The sequence below is a fragment of the Lontra canadensis genome, unplaced genomic scaffold (genome assembly GCF_010015895.1).
Source record: "Lontra canadensis isolate GAN:19392208 unplaced genomic scaffold, GSC_riverotter_1.0 scaffold9, whole genome shotgun sequence".
NCBI lineage: Eukaryota > Metazoa > Chordata > Mammalia > Carnivora > Mustelidae > Lontra > Lontra canadensis.
Window position 1 is genome coordinate 24,575,444 of NW_022631003.1, and position 23,083 is coordinate 24,598,526.

Here is a 23,083-nt window from a genome sequence, read left to right on the forward strand (position 1 = left end):
ATTTCTAAGCTAAGACAGCCACTGGAAAAATAATACTGAGAAGGAAAACCAAAAATCCAACAAAGGAATTACATGAAATGAGAAAAAACAAACAAAAAACAGGGAAGGAAAAATAGAAGGATAAAATAGAATAGAAACAAATAGAAACAAAAATGAGTATGGCAGTCTCAAATCCAACAATATCCATAAGTATACTAAATATAAATAAACATTTCAAGTAAAAAGGGGAAATTGACAAACTAGATAAAAAAAAGAAAGATTTAACTACTATCTACAAGAGACAAACTCAAGAAAGGCAAAAATAAGTTGAAAGTAAAAGAAATAAAAAGATATAATATTCAATCAGCAAACAAAAATCTGATTATTAACAGCAGAAGAAGTACAGTTCAAAGCAGAGTATTATTAGTATTAGTATTATTATCATTTCATAATGATGACATGGTCAATCAGGAAGATACAATAAATTTAAACATGTTATGTACCCAATAATAGCTTCAATGCACACAAAGCAAAAATTACTTCTTTTAAAGTTAATCATACACCCACTTCTGAGCCATTTATGGATTTGTTATGCCCCAGTTTTCGCGTCTGAGAGACCACCAAGGAGCCAAGCACTGATGCAATCACACACACGAGAGTTTTTTGACAAGCTTAAGCTTGGGCCCAAGTATAACCAGCACAGCGGAGTAGGGACTTGGACCCTGAGTTTAGTTAAGGCAGGGGTATTTATGGCTTCCTGTTACTAAAGCAAGGTGAGGATTCCTGGAACCAAAGCAGGGTGGGGCTCACTAAAGCAGGGTGGGGCTTATTAAAGCAGGGTGGGGGTCTCTGAACTAAAGCAGGGTGGGGCTTACTAAAGCAAAGTAGGGGAAAGTTCAGCCCTTGGGCATAGGAGTCTGAGATGGCTGCCAGAGCTAAGATGGTTGTACTTATGCTAAAGCTAAACCTGAGGTGGGACGGCCTTAATTTTCTTGGCCTCCACAGATTTATTCATAAGTAAAACATAGCTCCATACAAATATTCGTATATGAAAATTAATAGTTTTCTTTATAAAAACTACAAACTACCCAAATACCCATCCACAGGAAGATGGATAAACAAATTGTGAAATCGTCATCAATAGAACAGTATTCACTGGCAATAAAAAATGAATTATTGATGTGCAGTAACACAGATGAATTTAAAAATACCTATCATTTAAGTGAAAGAAACCAGAAAGAAAGGGCACATATACTTCAACTATGATGTTAGCCATCTGAATAACCGTAGTTACCAAATGGATGTACAGTTTGACAGAAGGACGTTTGAGGGCAGTTTCTAATGTGATGGAGATGTTCTGTATTTTTATTGTGATATTGATACTATGGTTGTCTACATTCCTCAAACTTAAATTACATATTTAAGATTTATACATTTTCTATATACATTACTTCACTTTAAAAAAATCCAAAAAATAAAAATTAAAAAAAGAATGAATTGAAGGAATGCAGGATGAGATGCCCCAAATTGTGCCTCTTTGGCATAAAGATTATTTCAAGTTAAAAGTAATAAATACCCAGCAGATACTGGAAAAACTCCCCACTTCCTCAGTAACTGCTTGAATTTAGGTAGGAAAGGAGGCCCTGTAACAGGAAGGGAACTAATAACAGAGACTCTCCTTTACCTAAGGAATTTACCCACATAATGGGGCAACCTTTCTTTTCAAACATCTTTCCCCTTCTTGCTAATGGCTTTCCTTCCCTTTGTGTCCTCGGGCCCTTCCCCCTCTCCCTAGCTCTAATAAGCCTCCAGTTGCCTCATTGTTTTTGTAATCTCCTGTCTGTGTGGAGGCCCCATACACAGGCCTGTGAAATTTGATTTTCTCCTGTTAGTCTGTCTCCTGTCAATCTGATTTTAACTCCAGCTAGAAGGACCGTAGGGCAGAGGAAGGCCTTCCTTCCTTGACAGAATCTTTAAAACAAAATTAAAATTGTAGATTGTATTAACGTTTTCTCCACACCAACTATATTAATTTAACAGTTTTTGTTTTAAGCTGACAGGTTATTCTCTTCAGCTAGTCGAAGTACCTCAAGGCAGTAATAAGACTCTGGCCTCCTTCTGTGACAAAGTGAAAAAGTGAGTGTTGCTACTTCATTAAACTTTGAAATTTCTCTATTTTAATAAATTTGTCTATTTTAATTTAACATCACTGAACGATTAATTTTGAATCTAAAATGTTAAAGATTTTTTTTTTTTTTAGAATTTTTAACATAATGAAAAATATAAATTTGTGAACAAATTAGTTCATTAACTTCTGGCATTGTTTTTGTTGTTTTTAGTCAAATAATTTTATTCTCTTAAAAGTTCAGTTAAAGCTAAATGTTTCATAATTTCAGACCTGCCCTTGCTATTTGTTGATTATTTAGTTTGCAGTGAATTAATTTCTCATTTAATGACATAACTGATTGACTTCTCTGGTCATGTCACAAAATAGCATAGATTTATCCTTCTTACCTGGGATATACTATTTTAAATGGTGAGAGTGCCCTCCTCTTAATAATTTAATCTTACCTTGAATGAACTGCCAAAATAAATGAGCAAGTGCATGGGTGTTTGTCCACTGAAAAACAATCTGTTCACTAGGGGATATTATAAAAACATCACTGATCCTCTTTTTGCTCATTTAAAATGAACTTATAATTATAGATGCCTTTTTTCAAGACTAATTTCTCATTTGCAGTTAAAATTTATATAATGCCATCTCTTCTATTGCTAAGGTTCCCAAATGTTTTGAAAAATTAATGCATTTACATTTTGTTCTCTTGATTTCTATTTACAGTTGTTTAAAAAATAATAAATATACATATAAATGAACTATAACTTATTTATCAACTATAGCAGCTTACTACTAAATCATTTGGGATTAATCATTAATTTAAAAGGCTATTTGAAAGCCTAATAGTCCATGTATGAGAGATATTTAAATGTAGAACAGAAAAGCAAGGTCTCTGCCTTAAAAAAACTTGTAACCCTATTGGAAGAATTGAAAGGCACACAGATAAAAAACAAAAAATGAAAAACAAAACCAAGCAACTCAAATCCATGAAAATTTTTAATTTTTAATTAATGTCTCACTCTTATTCACAGAAAAAAACTAAAATGACTCTTTGGACTTCTAAATTAGGATCTTTAAAGTTATCAATATTGATTCTTTAGAGAATAAACTATTCACTGTCCCAAACTGACAAGCATTGGCAGGAATTTGACACTTTAAATATGTGATGTGATCATTTCTACCCTCTAAGCTTGAGGAATAGCTCTCTTAATATCACAAGATATCATTGAGTATAAATCCACTGACAAAACACTTATGATTTTTCCCATTAATTTTTTTAACACAATGTAATATTCTTAGATGAAATCTTCTTGTGGATGCAGTAGTGCTAGAAAATGTTTTATGTAATGGTTTGTCAGTAGCTCATAGTGCATTTCCTGAATTCTTAAATGTAATTTTGCTCAATGGCTCCTTTCAAAGTAACCATGAAAATTAAAACAGACAACCAAACAAGAATAAACTTTATAGAGTAGTGAAAGGAAAATATAGGTTAATATTCACACACACTTATCTTGGTTTTCAGTAGTCTTCTTTGATGTATACTCACATATAAAATAATTAAATTTATAGATGCAATAAATATTTTGTAAACAAACACACTATTCATTCAACAGCAACTATTTTTGGAGGATCTATGTACTAGGTAACGTCCAAGGCTCTTTATTCAAAAGATCAAACTGAGTTTGAAAGCCAAATTTCCTAAAAGGATCAGAACAGAATGGATTTATGTATCTGGTTTCATCTGTTTTTTTTTTTTGTCTAATATTTAAATAACCATACCTATAAGTGTTATTGATATTCCTATTATACACCCTTTAAAGAAGCCGTCTAATTTGTTGGATTTGGTTTCTTGCTGTGATACATTTTTAAGCCACATCTTTCAAGGAATGTGTCATATTTTTGCAAAAAAAAAAAATACAATAAAATGGCATAGCTTATTAAAAGTTTTGAACACAGTAGACACTCAACAAAGTTTTAGGAGAGAATAGGTCATTAATGTGCATTTTAGATTTAATTTCCCAAAACAGCAGAATTCTTAAATCATGTATGCATAGAGTAGTATCCTATCACATGGTGAATGCTTACTCATAAAGCCCCTCAACCAGAACTGGAGTCTAGACCTTTACCTTAGGTGTAACAAAGGAGAGTGGCCCATATCTTTATCCTAAACAATGGGTTCTCAACCTGGAGTTTCAGAGTAGCAGCAGTAATGGCTGATGTAAAGATTCCTCCACAGATCTATTGAATCAGCAAGGATGAGGATGGGACTCAGAAAATAAGGATCCTGATGCATGCCATGAATTTTTTCATTTGTCAGGCCCCTCAAGGAGGGGATGTTTCTGTACAGTTTAAAGGCACAGAGATTAAGCTACTTTAGTGAGCATGACACTACTTTAATGCCGCACAAATAGAATGAATGCCAAGGATATAATTCATGTTGATACATTACATAGAATGCATAGTATACCTTCTATACACAGAACATATAACTTTCTTTGTGGGAATAGCACTACAAAATTTAGATGTTTGCATAATTAATAACAATAACAACCCCCCATGATTTCATATTCATCATCAAAGGTATTTTAAATACCTAAGTTGCAAATAATGTTATGTTATATTCTATGTGTGGGCAATAACATGGATCAACAAGGATTCAACTATAATACTATATAATGATAATTATACATCATATGGGTGGGTATATGCTTTTACAAAAATCTTCTGCATGCTTTTTCACTTTTAATCCTTGCAATAAACCTTTGAATTAGATATATATATCCTCATTTGTACAAATAAAGAAACTGGTCAAATAACTTGCCTCTGACCGTAAAACTACTAAATGGAAGAGTCAAGATTCAAGCTCAAGGCTTCTGGCTCCAAGGATAAACTATTTTGCAATTCTCTGACTCATCTGAGCAGTAAAGAATTGTTCAGTGTGTACAAATGACTTCTGGGCTAAATTGCTTATGTAAAATCCAGAGATTTGTGTAAAATCCAAAAATTTACAGCCAAGAATGGTATTTATCAATTGGGCACAGATAATTTATTTTTAAAAAATCCTTAAATCAAAATGAGTGACTTCTAGCTTGAGAACGTTATTGAAAACCAAGGAGAGGCATTCAGGCTTCTGAAGTAATGTGAATGAAGGAAGTAATCATTGTTCAGAGTGAATTTTCATGCCTAATGAATGACAATGTATTCTTAATTGCTTCAAATGAGATGCTCCTGGGGAAATCTAAAGAATGGTCCTTTACAGTTGTTTTGGTATAATTGCAATCTTTACCAATCTGGCCTTGCTAAGAGCACTACAGCACAAATCAACTGCTGATTGTTTTCATATTTTAAATATTCTATAGCAATACTGTGCATAAAGTTTCTTATAATCATCTCCTAAGTATTATTTTCCATATATTTTTCAGAATAAGAGAAACATACCATGCAGCTGACATTAATTCCAACTCAGGGAAGATCTGGAGCACGACTACAGCATTTCCCTATCAGCTTTTTTCTAATACTAAGTTTAATATAAGTATTTGTATTGATAACTCAACACAAGTACTTCATTTTATGCCATATGGTAAGCAACCTTGCAAATAAGTATAAAAATGCCCATAAAGCTGGTATAGGCTGCATAGCCTTGAGTCCACAGATTGAAAGCATTAAAAGAAGCATTATTAAATGCTAGTATTTTGCCCTGAAGTAGAGTTAAGAGGAAAACAGCTGGAAACCTTTTGTTAACGTTTGTTTAGCTATTGTTTTTAAGGACCCTCTGCACATGGCTCACACCCCAGGACACTTTACTTTCCTGCTATAAAATAGTTGATGGCAAGTATAACAAATTTTTAACATATTAAAAACAAAACCTAAATTTCAAAAAGATTATAGATAAAGCATATGAATGAATTTGAATGAATATATATATGAAAATGGAAATATTACCCATTAGAAACAACTATGCCATTCAAATGTGAATAAATTATGACATAAAACAGGCACCAATACATAGTCTTTATTCCCACTGTACAAACTATAGGAGCCTTCTGCATAATGAGCAGATAGATCCTTTGAATCAGTCTCTGGGGATGGATCCTGGAATCTGGAAAACGCATGTTATCAAACTCATCAGATGATTCTTATTTTTACTATAGTTTTAGAATCCCTTTAAAGTTGTTTAATATTTTATTTCACTGTTATTGTCAACTATTTTGTAAAACAATAATAGTTCTTCAAACATTAGTTGCTACTAAATGAGTTTCTGCATATGAATTGTTTTTTCTTGACAAATAATGATCCAACAAATATTTTCTTTCATCGATTGTTATTAATATAATTACTATTTTGTTTTTTTTTCTTTCTTACTCTAGTCAAGATTCTGAGTTAGTACAGATGGCTACAACCATAACAAAGTTATGCTGGAATATTTAGTTAGGACCATCTGGTTTGAAACTAACAAAAACCAACTCCCGCTGCCTTAAGAAGAAAAAACATTCTTAAGGAATATAGAAATTTCTTACAGAATTTAAGAGTAAGAACTCAGCAGATTCAGGAATGTACTAAAGGCACAGATGAATAAGCAGTCCAAAATTCCTGTATCTATCTCACCTCATCTCTTCAATATTACTGCTTCTCCGATTTCCCTTGTTTTTGCTGACTCATTTCCCTTGCTTTTCCAGAACACATGGAAAGCCAAGCTCTCAAGCTTAAATGCTATTTGGCCAGCTACCTAAAGAAAATTCAATCTCTCTATTAGATCTAATTCCAAATTTCTAAAAGCAGGATTCTGATTGCCCAGCCAAAATCAGTGGTGTTAAACCCTGAGCCAATCACAGTCTATGTCATCTTGACCTCAGTTGCTGGAGAAGAGCGAAAAACTGTGAACTAGGGAGACCACTTCTCTTCTTCCAGTTTACAATATTTAATTTCCAGCATATCTCTGTCTCAATCTCTCTCTCTCTCTCTCTCTCTCTCTCTGGATATTCTTTTGTTGAATGTGGCAAGTTGGAGGTCATACTTTTACAAGAAGTTTCAGGAAAGTGATTAGGTAATTGTGTCAGTGTTAGAGATGTATAGTAGTAAAGAGGATGTCTGTACTGTCAGTGATATTAAAAATGTTTGTAAGAAGGAGGAAGGGGAGGTGGAGTAAGGGGTGAAGTATAGAGGAAGAAGGAGGACAAAGCAGAGGAGAAAGGACACATTCATGAAAAAACAAAGCAGCATATGCCACTGTTGGGAGGAAAACCTTTCCTCTATCCACTTGTATTTGAAGGGGGTGGAAGTGGTGGCTGTGAATTAGCTGACAATAGACATATTAGTAGGAGAAAGTGCAAAGTTATCTACACATGCATACAGGGATTACTTGCTGAATACCCAGAGGTAAAGGTTTATATACCAATTTAATGTAAAAGTGTGTATGTGTGTGTACAGCATGTGTCATTTGGAGCTTCACTAGGAAAACAGGAACTATATATATGTATTTCTGCTAATGGATAGGCAGTCTGTCTCCTTCCTGGAATTTGCAGGAAATTCCCTCAGAAGAAAGTTAATGGAAGCTCTATTTTAGGGAGTCTCTGCTTTAGTATACGAAGTTCAGATAAGATTTCAAACGTTTTCACTTTGAATTAATCTTTATGCCAAAACTGTAATCCTTTCACACTTATTGTTCTACTAGTAAATACAGATGTGCTATAAAGAACAAAATCGTGTATCTTAAGAGTATATCAAGAATGACTTCAATAAAAGGTAGAAGCTGTTCCTAGAAACTTAGGGAATAATGAAAGTTAGATAAATAAAGAGGAGATTGGTGAGGTTATATAAGGCATTTTCATCCAAAGAGAATACTGTTTCCTGAAGAGTGAAGAAATGGAATCCTTTAGAGAAGTAGGTGTTTTGAGCAAAGAATTCTGTGTTCCATAATCTTCAATTAACACTTCAATGAAGATGATTCCCTTGTCCGTATTTCCAAGAACAGAATTACTCTAGAGTGTCTTTCCTTTCAGATTTAGATGATTCATGGTTAGAACTGTGTTAGGAGGCCATTTGTGACCTGCAAAGTGTTGGATGTAGAAGTTTGCAAAGATTAAAGAGTGATTGAGAAGGGTTTGCAGAAGTTATCTACTTTTTAAAGAAGTCTGGCAGTAATGGGAAGGCTAAAAAAATACTATCTTGATGGAATGAAATGGATGATGAGAGATTTTATGAGAAGATTAAACAAACAAACATTTTAAGAAAAAACAAAACCACGTAGTAGTGGAGGATATTGAATATATAAAAGAGGGGATTTAATTGATGGAAATGGAAGTTAGTACAGGAAAAGTAAGAGATTAAGAAGTAAGAGATAGTAAAAAGCAATGATACTTATATCTTAAAAGGAGGGTAAAGAGGTAGAGGGTGATGTGCAAAAAATTAGATTTAATACACAGGGTACCTAATGAAAGATTCTCAAATGGGCATTCTCCTCTTCAATATGGTAGGCAATAGGGTCAACAGATTGAGAAGGACTGCATGAAGTGGAAGAATAAAATAAACTGGGAAAAGTATTACATTAGCTGCCAAAGTGAAGGTACAAGTATTAAATCTACTTAAAAGAAGCCAGAGTACTTGTTGGCTTACACTATGCAAGAGAAGTTTAATTTACAGATACTTAATGGCTGACTTCAAGGACAAAGATGATAATTTGAGGTTTAGATAGGTCTAATTTAAATAATGAAACATTCAAAGTGTAACATGAAACAAATAGTAGGAGATAAGTAATAGTAGAAATGGATTATGGAGTCTACCACATAGAGTGAAGAGAAGGTAGTAGTGAAATAATGAGTTCATGCATGCCCCGTATAGCACGGGATGCAGTCTGGAAACAGGAGAGCCAAATTAATTAAAATGAACTGGTGTCTCTGGAGATATTTTCCTGCATCATATACAGCAATATTCTCCCCTCCTTGTCAGTCCTTACAGTCATGATTTTCGTATTTTTCCATATTTTCTTCTAGATTCCATCATAGCATTTCAATCATTATTTCCAAGCAACAGAGTGTTTAAGATACTCTTTACCATGTTAAAGCATTTCCACAATCTCTAATTCCATGATGATCTTTACCATTTGTTTTTCTGATAATTTCTTAGAAAATACCTTGAACCACCATGAAACCCACATTTAAAATCCAGCATTATCCGCCCCCCCACCCCGACTTCTTTGTGGCTGGTCCAGCTATGTCAGTTGCACTACATTTTGTTAGCCAGTTTGTGTTAAAAACCTTTTCCTCCAAACAAAAAGCTATGGAAGAAAAACAAGCTACAGCAAAGTAAACAAATAATTGCAAACTAAACACAACTCGGATGAATACAATTGAGTGTTTGCAGTATGCTGTTCAAATTCCCACTGGGTAGGGGTCATTAGTACAAGTCTGTTTGCACTTGCTTCATTGATAGAGACCATGAGATCACCCTCAAAGCATGGAGATATATATATATATATGTGTGTGTGTGTGTGTGTGTGTGTGTATAAATAATTTTTAACTGTTATTCATGGTAATAAATGAGCCTTGTACTATTTGTCATTTATAATTAGGAAAATATTTCATAGGCAAATATAACTTGTAACAAGTCAGTATGGTTCTGGCCACTATTAAATGGCATGTATGTGTAAGAGTTTAGTGGGGAGATTATGGAACATAAAGACAAAGGACTTTACATCTTGAGCTTCAGAGAAGGTAGAGGAAAAAAACACATGTTCATCAAAGTTATTATAAGGCTGTCCACGATGGAAACTTGAGTAATTCCCACATGGGAAGGGAAGAACAGTAAGTTGTGGAGACTCAGAATCATTAAGAATACAGGCTTTGGAATCTGACAGGTTAGACACTCCCCGCATCTCCTAAGTCTCTATGAGTAACCACAGTAGAATACTTATTTTTTAAAGATTTTATTATTTATTTGAGAGAGAGATAGGTAGAGAGAGAGAGAATATACATGAGTGGGGGAGGGGCAATGGGACAAGCAGGCTCCCTGCTGAGCAAGGAGCCCAATGCAGGGATTGATCTCAGGACCCAAGAGATCACCACCTGAGCTGAAGTCAGACCTTTAACAGATTGAGCCACCCAACTGCCCTCACAGTAGAATACTTTCTATGCAGAGCCACAATGTATTAAGGTTTTAACATAAGGAATATAATACCTAGGTCTGTCAGTAATATGAAGACAGACTGATTAAAGAAAATGCAAACAACTGTTTTTCAAAAGTATCTCCAAATTTAACCAGACTAATAAAAGAGATGCATCTCATTTTCATACTGCTTGATGGAGCTAGACAGTTACAATAGTTCAAAATATATGTATCTTTTTTTTGGTGCTCAGAACCTTTTTCTCAGCCAATATATGATAAGCTCTTATTAACTTTTTAATTATTCATTTTTGTTTTTAGCTAATTATCTTGTCAAAGACCTAATTGCAGAGATTCTACATTTTTGTACAAATGACCAGTTATTCCCCAAAGATCATCTTCTAAGTATATGTGGCTATGAAGAATTTTTGCAGAAGTAAGTATCTTATTAAGGTAAAATTTGATCATTGTTATAACCTATGCTAAGGCACACTTCATTTTTTTCTTTTAAACATACTTTGTACAAACACTATACTCTTATAACCAACATAATTACATCAACTTTGCCCGTGAATTCAAAATTTTATAACTCATAGCAATAGTCTCATTCTTAGTTTTATTTTGTATTTTGTGTATTTATGGCAACATGTTTTTAAGTGACCCGTGACCAGGAGGGTGATATTCTTAGGACATGGAAATTTCAGTTTTGCAACCAAGAAAGTCCCGGGCCAAACAAGTCACTGTAGTAAAGCTTATTAGAACTGATCACAATTTTTTAAAAGTAACAAATTATTTTGCAGTGAGTAATTTTTGATTTGAAATAATATTAGTATGCTGATTAAATAGTGATTTTTAAAAATCACAGAGGGTTTGCGTATGAGCACTATAACATTTTCATACAAGATTAACCTTCATTGCTTTAGTCAGGCAGCTCTTATAACAACTGAAGTCTGTTCTTAGGTAGGTCAATTGCAAATACTTATTTGATAGAAAACTCACCTTCTCTTATTATATCACAATTAGGACTATTCTGAAATTCATTAAAGATCAACCTTGAAAATATAATATAATTTTAAGAAAGGAGATATTTCTCTGCTTGTACTGCAGTTATTCTAGATAGTAAAGTAATAAGCTAAAGTAGTCGATAAAGTGGATTGTCATTTACATTTTTCCTTTGTGCTTCCACAAGTGTCTAAAGAATGACAGTAGTCTCATGAAGTAAAAGTGTATTTCTTTTCAGATATTCATTGTCACTGTCATTATTATTCCATTATAAATGTAGATAAAAATTTGATGAATTTAACAATATTATCAGCAAATCCAGACCTTCACTGTGCAATGTTAACTGTGAGTGGCTTTTAAGACTGATTATTTCCTTTTTTGTAATTCCAGTTATAACAAAATAATAATAAAGATTTATATGAAATCACAGATGTTTTGTTGTATTGAACTCACAGATACTCCCCTTCTCTCTGTTTGAACCTATTAACATACCCAATGACTAGGCTGCTACCGTCTTCCAACATATGGTTTTTGAGAGTATATCCAAAGAGCAAGGAGAAATACTTGAGAAATGTAACCTTATACTGAATGCTCTTTAAAATTCGTCCTCTGAAATTATGTCTCCAAACGTACAGCTGGACTTTGGCTAATGTCAAACATTAAATACAAAGAATAAGAAACATTATCAAATTTATGTATCTAGTATTATCAGTAGGAAGCATCATCCCATAAGCAAAAGTGTTAAAGAGACAGAAATTTGTAAGAGTATAATGTGAACAAATTTATAATGGACCTTGTCTTACTTGCTGTTTCAAATGTGTAAGTCATCCATAATTAGCTCAATTGTTGAAATGTGTATCTCATTTTGCTTTTTTTTTGTTAATATGAACATAATAGTTTTCTAAAATATTTCACAGTAATTCGTTTCTAACAAAATATCATTTACCTGGGTTTCTATTAAGATAGTAAAGTTACAAGTATTAGTATAAATTAATTACACTCATTTTTCCCTACTGGAATCTGAAAGACATGTATATGTCAGGGATTTACTTACTATTTAAGGTTAACATCCTACCTGTTTGGAATGATTCTTTAAAATAAGCAAAAAATTCACTATCATTCTTTCTAACATCTAAATCATTTAGATTTTTTGTTTGTTTACTTGTAACTGTCTAAAAATATATGTCCTAGGGACCCCTGGGTGATTCAGCTGGTTAAGTGTCTGACTCTTGATTTTGCCTTAGGTCATGATCTCAGTGTTGTTAGATAGAGCCCTACATTGGGCTGCACACTGGGTGTGAAGCCTGCTTAACATTCTCTCTCTCTCCTTTGTCCATCCTCCCCCACTCTCTCTCTCAAAAAAAAAAAAAAGATAGTAATAATAACAATAATAATAATAAAAAGCAAAAATGTCCTTAAATACTTGGAAATCTTTATAACGTTCTCTGGAGGGAACACAGGTAACACATAATAAAGTTAATAATGTAATAATTTAGATGCTAACAGTTGTAGTACTACACTTCATCTGGAGTATTTGACTAGCTTTGATTGTAATAATAATAACCATTTAGCAAATGCTCATTATTTGGTTACCTCATATTGGGTAGACTCCTAAGTCTTATGACATTATCAATATGATAGATACTGTAATTACCCCTGTTTTACAGACAGGAAGTCTGAGGCTTTGCTTAAGATCACACAGCTAGGAAGGTGGGAGAATGAAGCTGAATTCAAACCTAGGTTTGGCTGCTTGCCCTGGTTATGAACTACAAAACAACAGTGCAAAACCTCTTGAAGGATATACAAGAAATAGCAAATAGGTTCTTCATGCTGGAGTACTGGTGAAAAATATATGTAGTTTCTTTAGTCTGCAGGAATGGGGTATAGAGATTGTATTAGTCAACTCCTATTGAAAACCACACACATATAAGACATTTGGCTGATCATTGAGAATACAAAGATAAGTTATACATAACCTTTGCCCTCTCCCTCGCCTAAAAATTCATAAAGTCCTATAATCACTTCTTATAATGCCCTATCATGTGGGCAGTATTAGCATTATTATATACCTAATGCTTGTAGATCACAGAGGGACTGACGGCAAGAGTATGGAAAAAGTGCAAAGAAAAGTCAATAATAAACTTGTATTTAAAGTATAAATACTGAGGAAACGGGGTGCCTGGTTGGCTCAGTGGGGCTCAGGTCATGGTCCTGGGGTCCTGGGACGGAGCCCCACGTCAGTCTCTCTGCTCAGCAGGGAGCCTGCTTCCTCCTCTCTCTCTGCCTGCTTCTCTGCCTACTTGTGATCTCTGTCTGTCAAATAAACAAATAAAATCTTTTAAAAATAAATAAATAAAAATAAATACTGAGGAAAAAAAAAACAGTACTATGTGATAAAATGTTAATGGCCTTAAAATATATAAAATACACTTAAATTTTGATTTAAAAAATAATTATTAAGGAAAAACAGCCTAGGAATGTGAATAGCATGGGGAAGCCTGGGTGGTTCAGTCAGTTAAGTGTTTGCCTTCAGCTCAGGTCATGATCCCAGGGTCCCGGGATCCAGCCCCACATCACGCTCCCTGCTCATCGGAGAGCCTGCTTCTCCCTCCCCCTCTGCTACTGCCCCTACTTGTGCTCTCGCTCTGTCAAATAAGTGAATAAAATCTTAAAAAAAAAAAAAAAAAGAATGTGACTAGCTTGAATAGAAATTCAATGGACAAGAAATTAAAGAATTTAATCTAATAAAATCCAATTAAAACAATGAGATAACACTTTTTCCCCATCAGATTCTTAAATTACTTATGATGAAATTCAGTTGGAAATGGGACAATATGTAAACATCTGCTAGAAATATAAACTGATATAGCACTAACTGAAGATAATTTTGTCAAGCATATTAAAGGTCTGTAAAAATGTGTCTAAAACTGATAGATCATCTGTGTTTCAGCAATTCTGCTTCAGTGAATATTTCTAAGTAATAATCACAATAATTCAAAAAGACTTAGTTATAAAGGATATTTACCATAACATAATTTCTAGTGTTAACAACATAACAAGAACAAAAACTGGGAAAAAAACTAAATCTCCAGTAGTGCTCCAGAATAGGGATAAGATAAGTCATGAACATAATTTTATTATAATATGACATAGAATTTATAAATTATTAAAAATACAGAATTATATGTCTTGGAATAAAACATGCATCATAGTTTTTAAGGATGAAAATATATCTTTTCAAATCATGTTTAAATATATTAATTTTTGTTAAAACAAGTATGTTTCTATTCAGATAATAAGAAGAAATCACTTGAGAGGTAGAGTGAGAGAGAGAGGGAGGGAGAGAGAGTGGCGTGGGCTGCTAAAGCATGGGCCCATGGGAGAGGGGCAGCAGGAGAGGGAGAGGTAGAATCCCCGCTGAGCAGGGAAACCTAACAAAAATGGGGGCTCTATTCCAAGACTCCGGGATCAGGGATCCTGACCTCAGCTGAGGGCAGACACTCAAGTGACAGAGCCATTTAGGCGCCCTAAGAAATCTTATATACTAAAATGTTAAAGTAGTTACTTCCACCTTGTAAAGGAACTATAATACAAATGATATTTATTTAGTTCATTTTCAATTTATAAAACTTCTGTGATTAAACCTGCCTTTTTTGCTATCAAGAGATTAAGGAAATAAGTAATTTCTCATGGAGATGAAAATAATAACAGTAAAACAACAGCAAAATTTACTTTACTTATTAAAAGTCTTTAATGGACTAGAATTTTCACATGCAGTACCATTCATTCTCATATAAGAGAAGCATGATTATTTATTTCCATTTTACAGATGGGAAAATTGAGGCTAAGAGAAAATGATGACTTCCTAAAAGTTATAAAATTTGGAAGCAGCAAAATCAGGATAGCACAGGTTTATCTGGCTCTGAAGCCCAAATCTTTCTAATGTATAACAAAGACTCCTCCATAATAAAGGGCCACTTGAAAATAAAAACTGTAGGGATAATGTTTCATTGGGGATAATGACCATTTACTTGGGCTGATAAACATGGTGTATAATTGAGCATATAGCATTTAGGTCAAACACAAGGAAAACATAACTTGTAGAACATTCATTTTCTGACATACTTAAATTTTTAAAAATCTTTAACCAGAAAACTTTTAGAAGTGATTTGACTAAAGCAAAGGTAAATTATAATCATTAAAGGTGGGCTTGTTAAATATCTGATTTGGTAAAAATTTCCTTTTTGGAATTTTGAGACTCTTTAAGCAAATAAATATTATCAAAACAAATTCTACCCACTATTGATAATGCTACTTATCACTGGTGCTTTGGCAAAATGAGTTTAACTTCCTTTAACTTCAATTTCTTCATCCTTTAAAAAATTTTATTTATTTATTTTTTAAGAGTTTACTTTTCTATTTGAGAGAGTGAGAGAAAGAGAGAGCACAGGAAGCGGGGAGGGTCAGAGGGAAAAGCAGACACCCCGCTGAGCAGGTAGCTGGATGTGGGGCTGCATCCCAGGACTCTGACTGAGATCATGACCTGAACTGAAGGCAGATACCTAACTGAGCCATCCAGGTATCCCCCCAAATTTATTTTTAATGTATTGTTCTTCTTTACAAATGAACTGTAGGATTATATTTTAGTAATCTTTAATTCCAAATGTAGAAATATTACTAAGCCTTTACTAATCTTTTCAGGGTATATAGACTCCTTGAGCTCCTGTAAAGTGTAGGTCTAAGAAAATTAAAAATATTATGTGGTTGTTCAGATACAGTGAACTGAAAAGTAGAGAAACATTCTCTCTCCCCCGTCCCAGCAAAAGGCCACTATTATTTTTGTGGGATGATGTAGAAATTTTTTTTTTTCATTTTAAGTTCTCCTTATGTTATCAGAACTATGCTTTTCCATTTGTTCTGCATTATGAAGATAGAGATAAATTATATTTAGTTGCTACTTTTGCAATTTCTCATCTATTTTAGAATAAAGGAAAATCCTTAAAATGTAAACTCCTTGGTTTCTTCCAGTCGGTGTATTTGACTGTCAAAATAGTCACAATAAGTAACTAACTACCTCATGAACCAAGTATTGAGGAAGTAGCTAAGACATTTTGTTGTCGCAATTAAAATGTCAATGATATGCTTTCTCATAACTTTGTTAATAGTATATTTATGATGCTCTAGTCCTCCTTCATTTTGCTATTTCATTGAACTCACCTGTCTTTAGAGGCCCTATTATTAACCTAATAATTTAGAATCTATGAAAAACATTTACACACTTTTCCAAAACATTACATTGAACAAAACTGAAATTAATCAACAAAGCAATTAAGATGCTATGTGAATTTTGTAACCTATCATAAAATTAAGGAAGATGACTTTCTTAGGAAGTCCAAATCCCGTTTTTATAAGTCAACTGTATTATTATGGCAACTCATTTATAACATTCATCCTAATTTACCATTACAGACTTTTTCTGTAAATTAAAATATTCCATTTTCTCTTTCTCCCCCTCTTTCCCCCTTTCTCCCTCTGGTTCTCTCTCTCTCTACTACTCTAGTTCTGGCCCTTCCTCTCCCTGTTCAGTGTTTCCATAAATATAGGAACTCACTTTAATAGTATGGCTCCATAACTATTCTCAAAAATGAGTAGGTTCCTGATCTCTTACACCCAGATATCATGTATTTACCAGATATGTCAATTATATCAAATAGTTTCATTAGCTACAGTATTCTCCAAAACTGCTTTCTTTATGCATGGTTTTAAATAATATGAACAAAGAAAAAAATTAAAGAATTAGGACAGAAACTATCAGTTTTCTCATTGGCTCAAGATAGCTTAATACAAAATGGTCCACACTATAAAGTATGGAATACAAAAACTGCAAATTAGAATCTGAATAAATTAGAGAAGTAATAGAAAAATAATAGGTATCTTGTACATTCAAAAAATACTAACATCTTCCATCATGTTCCTGGTCTGTAGATCCTAAATTAAGTACCACAGCAGGAAATATCCTTGGTAATTTAGTTTCCCCTTTTCCCATAAGATTATCCAGTAGACAGACCCCATTAGGCTAATACAGTGGTAGGCTTAAGGACAGGACTTACTACTACCTCTTTTCTTCCCTCTTAGATATAGTACAGATATAGACCCCAAACTGTGAGGGATGCCTGGGTGGCTCAGTCGGTTAAGTGCCTGCCTTTGGCTCAGGTCATGACCCCAGGGTTTTGGGATTGAGTCCAGTATCAGGCTCCTTGCTTGGTGGGGAAGCCTGCTTCTCCTTCTGCCTGACGCTACCCCTGCTTGTGCTCTCTTTCTCTCTCTGACAAATAAATAAAATCTTAAAAACAAACAAACAAAAAAACCCCAAAGTGTGCCTGGGTGTAAAGTCCTTCCAGGTAATAACAAGACTTGTATTTCACCTACTCTTGTAACCATCTCAGATGAGATTTTTCTTTGTAAATATATTTATAATATATGAAATATAATGTTACTTCACAACTGTACCCCTTAGTATCTAGCCCAGCATTTACTGGGAGTGCAAGTTTTCCTGTTTCTTATTCTTAACCTTTGTAATTTAAGTAATTTCTTCCCTCAAAAGTCTTTATGTGTTTTACGTTCTAATTCAGCTTAAAAACAATGTTTCTTAGGTGCTGTGTGAAACGATAAAATTTACTACACTTAAAAGCTTTTTGTTGAATAAATCATGACTGCACTGTCAGTAGCAAACCACAAGTGATGCATAAGAAGAAACCAAAAAGTCTTTCTTGATAATTTTGCTTGGGTCAATTGTGTACGGTTATGACCGGGTGTTATATCTTTGATTTAAAGGAAATAAAGAAACTAAACTGTTTTTTATGATTTAATTGACTTTTGTCAAGGAATGCTAGAACCCAGAGTGCTAAAAAATATAAAAAGAAAAAAGAAAAACAAAACCTACTGTAATTAAAAATCTTACTTTGAAATTGTCATATATATTGTTAAATCTAAATTTAAAAGGCAGTATCTTTCTCTTTATTCATCAGCAGCATTGACTAATTTGATCTTGCTATCTATTTGGGAGTCCCTTCTCTCCCTTCTGACCTTCCCTAGTAGAGAAAATGTTGAATAACTTTTGATTAGAGTGAGAAAGTCCTCTTTGAAAATTAAATCTAATTAGAATTTTAAAATAATCTTCTTTAAAAAAACCTACTATTTGAAAAAAACTAGCTAATCTCATGACAATTTGTATTATTTATTCTTTAAACATTTGATTATAAATTAGAATTGTTTTATTCAAAGTAATCAGACTATTAAATATCAGTAAGGAAAAGGCTAAGTTATATAGAGTTGAAGCTATATAAAGTAAACTTAATATATAAGGATTATACTCATTAGCAGTAAAAACTGGGCTGTATATATTCCTGGGGAAAAAAAATGAATCTCTTTCTTCTTAATAAAATTAAGGATTCCATTTAGTAAGCTTGAACAAACTGATTATTTTCAGCACACATGGAATAGCCCAAGATTATCAATATTATAATCAACTCTTTTTGGCTTTTTAGACTTAATTTCATCAAATAAATAGCTGAAGGTATTTTTCTTTTTTACGTAACTTCACTCTTCCCCTTAGAAATCACAAAATCATGTCAGAGAATTAGAAAAAAAAATGTCATAACTTCGAGAACTCTCACATATAATAATAGAAGTTGCGTTCTAGTAATAAATCATTCATTAAAAGTATCTTGAGTTTCTTCAAATCAGTTATTAGAACTCCTTCAGAGTACTTTACCTAACATTTAAAAATTAATTTTGGCTTCTATCTTTAATAGTTATCTAAAATAACAATGATACACATTTGGTTTCAACCAATAATTCTATACTAGAACAAATGTCCTAATATGTTAATACTCTTTATATAAGTTCATTTGAAAGCAATTCCCCAAAGAAAGAGCTTGTGCTAAATAAAGGTTGTTTGCTATTAAAAGCTACAGGTAAGAATTACAGCATATTTCAGACCAAAGTTTTCTAAAAAGCTTTGTCATGTTTATATACACATCATTAATCAACAGACTTGAGTCTTTTCATCAAGTTTTTATAAAAGTTTTTATAAAAGTTTTATCAAGTTTTTATAAAAATAAAAACCTGTTGCATGATTTTCCCAAGAAGACAAAGCAAATTAGAACTAAACAGAGGTATATAATTTAATTTCATTATACCTAAAACTATAATAATCAATAGGCAGCTATCAAGTTATTTTTATAACTCAAAAACATTTACTTCTAAAAGCTAAGAAATAAAAATCACACTCTTACCCCCCACCAATTCTGAATCAAATTAAGTTCTATTTTTCTTAAAGTAAAGGAATTAGCTAGAGAATATGTGAATTGTCTAGTATTTCAAATAAGCCAGTATTATCTAATGAGGCCTACATGCATTATTTTAAATTTAGTTCTTAAATGTTTTGTACTAGTAAAGTCTAAAGAATGTTTATCCTCTGGAGGTTTGTGAGAAAAATAATGAAATCTTGAAATGGGGTAAGATCTGTATTTTTTTTTCTTCAGTTGGTGACTGTATTATAAAATTTGCACACCATACCTCCAAAATAACTCCCTGGAGTTTAGTGCACATTTTTGCAAAGGACACAGAGTCCCAAATTCACTGATAGGTTTCCTCCTTACTTACTTTCTATCTTCTTTAACTTTTTTTATTTACATTGTTGTGCAATTATTTGTCTTTTGTGAATGCACAGCTTTAAAGAAGGCATTACAAACTTGAAAGTTGTTATAAAACATTTCCCCTAGATTTAAAAAAATGGAATTTAGAAAAGTATGTGTACTATATATGTAAAGAAATACAACCACATTCAAGTGAAGAGGCATGAGGAATAGTTGCCCTTTTACAAGCTGGAGGGAATTCTTAAGAAAAAAAATGGGGCATCTGAAAAGAAAGGTTTCAATCTCTTAGCTGCAGTTCTCTCTCAAATTGTAGCTACTGGTATCAATTTATGTCCCATAGAGAGTCCCTATTCAAAACCATGACCCCTGTCTACTAACCACCCTCGCTGTGAGCCCTAGTGTTAGAATTTAACCTACGCTTGTCTCTAAATCATGAAGTTTAACCTGTCCTATTTATGGTTTCCCTGAAAGCAAAATAACAATAAAATTGAGGAGCACTGATTGAGGAAAACAATGTACCACCAATCTTTATCTATGCTGAGTAGCAACAAGTAACACTTTAAGCATAAATCCAGGGTGTTTTCCTTAGTTACGAAACTTACTAGAATTAAGGATCATGATAGAATTAACATCATCAACATTTTTAAGTGTCAAATACCAAAGGAATAGGTGTGTGTACAGAATACACATACATAAGTATTTGAAAAATATTCTCTAGAGGGCTACAGTATTATTCATATTTTAGCATTTTCTTATATTCACTTTACATCTTTTAGTCAACCTAAGTATTAACAGGCAGCTTAATTGTTGAATTTCCTTAAAGAAGTATCTTTAATGGCTCTCAGCAATCCTGGCTTTCAATAAAATCAAATGGACATACTTTTTTTTCTATATAGGACTATAATATTCAAAATGCATCTCTGTGAGTACTTCTTATATTTAAGAATGGAGAATATTTAAACCTAACTAGGTTAGCTTATTAAAAAAGGATATGTATTTATTCCAATAATAGAATAATGTTTATAAATGTGAGTTTACAAGGAGTGCCTAGCCTGATGGGAATTAATATTTGTAGGTCCAACATTACTTAGGATGTCTTTTTTTTTTGCCCATAAGATAAATTTGAAGTACTTACATACCATTTTTTGGTGTTAATGTCATTAATCTCTTTATACAAACATACTGCTATAGAAATACTTTAAAATAATGTGAGCTACTTATGAATAGGAAATAGGAGTAATTACGTGCAAGGATTCCCCTCTTTGGTGTTTATCTTAAATGGCAGGTATACGCATAACAGTTCCCAAGATAGTAGCTAACAACACACAGCTGGAATCAAAGATTTGCTGAGGGAATAAATAAATGGATGCACAGAATTTTGATTTACTAGTATATATGAAGAAAAAACATAAACTTTTCATTGTATCATAAAGATTCAGTTCATTTAACAGTCTAAGATTTTTTTACGTACGGTTAAATAAAACTACTGAGAACCCATATTTGAAATGTTACCAGATTCAGAAAAACATCTGCTGTGTATAATCTGAATTAGATAATTCCAATATTCACAATATAAGCATAGTAATACCTAATGCGGCCTTTTCTCTTAGTGCGCAAATCGTATTCTCCTATATTATCCATCTTAGCAGTGATGTTTGTTTTTCTTTCTTTTGGTATGGTAGGCTTTCTTCCTATCTTTTCTGATACCTAGAGTCAACAAACACTAACTGATTTTTCCTTAGTCCATTTACTCATTAAATTCTATATATCAACCTTCTTTCTATTCTTTAATGCTTTGTTTTCTTTTTCTCTCTTCTCTTTCATCTTGCTCTGTCCAATGGAAATGTAATGTGGGCCACATAATTATTTTAAGTTTCTACTAGCCACTTTAGAAAACATATAAAAAGAAACTGATAGAAATAAATTTTAATATAATATTTTATTTATTTAACTCAAATATTTTATTTAACCAAAATAGTATCATTTCAATACGTAATCAAAAATTTTAAAATATTGATATGTTTTATATTCCCTTTCTGTTCTGAATCTTCAAAATTCAGTATGTATTTTATGCTTCGAGCACATCTTAATTCAGACTAGTGACATTTTAAGTGTTCAATAGCCACATGAGTCTAATGTTACTATATTAGATAGTATAGCCCTAGATCATCATAAGCAAATTGACCAAAATGGTGGTCTTGCCAAGCAGAGTGATGGCAGAGTGGTGAATAGTAGTTTATAGCTCTTAGAAAGCATTATGGTTATTAGAGACACTGTAACATCAGACATTTCATCTTAAGTGACAATTCTAGTACAGTAATAGTTTTTGTTACTGCTAACATACATAAACATGACTTAGTATTTTAAATATGATATCTGAAAAAATGAGGTACTGAGTACAATCTCAAAATAACATGTTCTGTAACATAAATTAATTTATCCATAGACGTCTCCTTAATACATGTAAAACATTCTGGCATACTAATGTTTTGTTCCACTAAAAAGAGTAGCTAAAAGCAAAGTACTCAGGAACCTGCTGAGGGTGACAGTATTGTACACACTAACCAGTGACCATTCACCAACATGCATTTTTTTCTCAACTCAGGTTCAGGCTCTGTCTTGAAAATGCTTACTGCAGAATTCCACAATTTTGTGCATTTTGCTCTTGCCTCTGTATTCAGAAGCAACAAAGGTTTCTTACATCCTCTTCCATCCAAACTAAGGCTTTTCTGAAAGCCAACTCTTTTATCTACTATGATATTTCTTTATATTTCTTAAAGATTCCTTAAAGATTTTTTTAAATTCTTAAAATTTTTATTGTATTTAAATTCAATTAATTAAATTATGGTGCATTGTTAGTTTCAGAGGTAGAGTTCAGTGATTAATCAGTTGCATATAATACCTAGTGCTCGTTACATCAAATGTCCCCCTTAAGGTCCATCACCCAGTTACCCTATCCCCTCACCCATCTCCCCTCCAGCAACCCTCAGTTGGCTTTCTATAGTGAAGAGTCTCTTATGGTTTGTCTGCCTCTCTGATTTTGCTTATTTTATTTTTCCCTCCCTTCCCTTATGATCCTCTGTTTAGTTTCTTAAATTCTGCATAAGTGAAATCATATGATAATTGTCTTTCTCCGATTGACTTATTTCTCTTAGCAAAATACTCTCTAGTTCCATCCATGTCTTTGCAAACGGTAAGATTTCATTTTTTGATGGGTGAGTAATATTCA

The 23,083-nt window shown here is 32.9% G+C and overlaps 1 protein-coding gene across 1 annotated transcript in view; it reads left to right on the top strand.

Annotated features, from left to right (window-relative positions):
- The window catches only part of PIK3C2G (phosphatidylinositol-4-phosphate 3-kinase catalytic subunit type 2 gamma), a 350,852-nt gene that overhangs the window by 32,497 nt on the left and 295,272 nt on the right, over positions 1-23,083 (top strand). Inside the window, exons 3-5 of the mRNA XM_032855093.1 lie at positions 2,033-2,115; positions 5,518-5,675; positions 10,514-10,628. Coding sequence (XP_032710984.1) covers positions 2,033-2,115; positions 5,518-5,675; positions 10,514-10,628 — 356 coding nt within the window. The remainder of the gene's footprint in view (positions 1-2,032; positions 2,116-5,517; positions 5,676-10,513; positions 10,629-23,083) is intronic.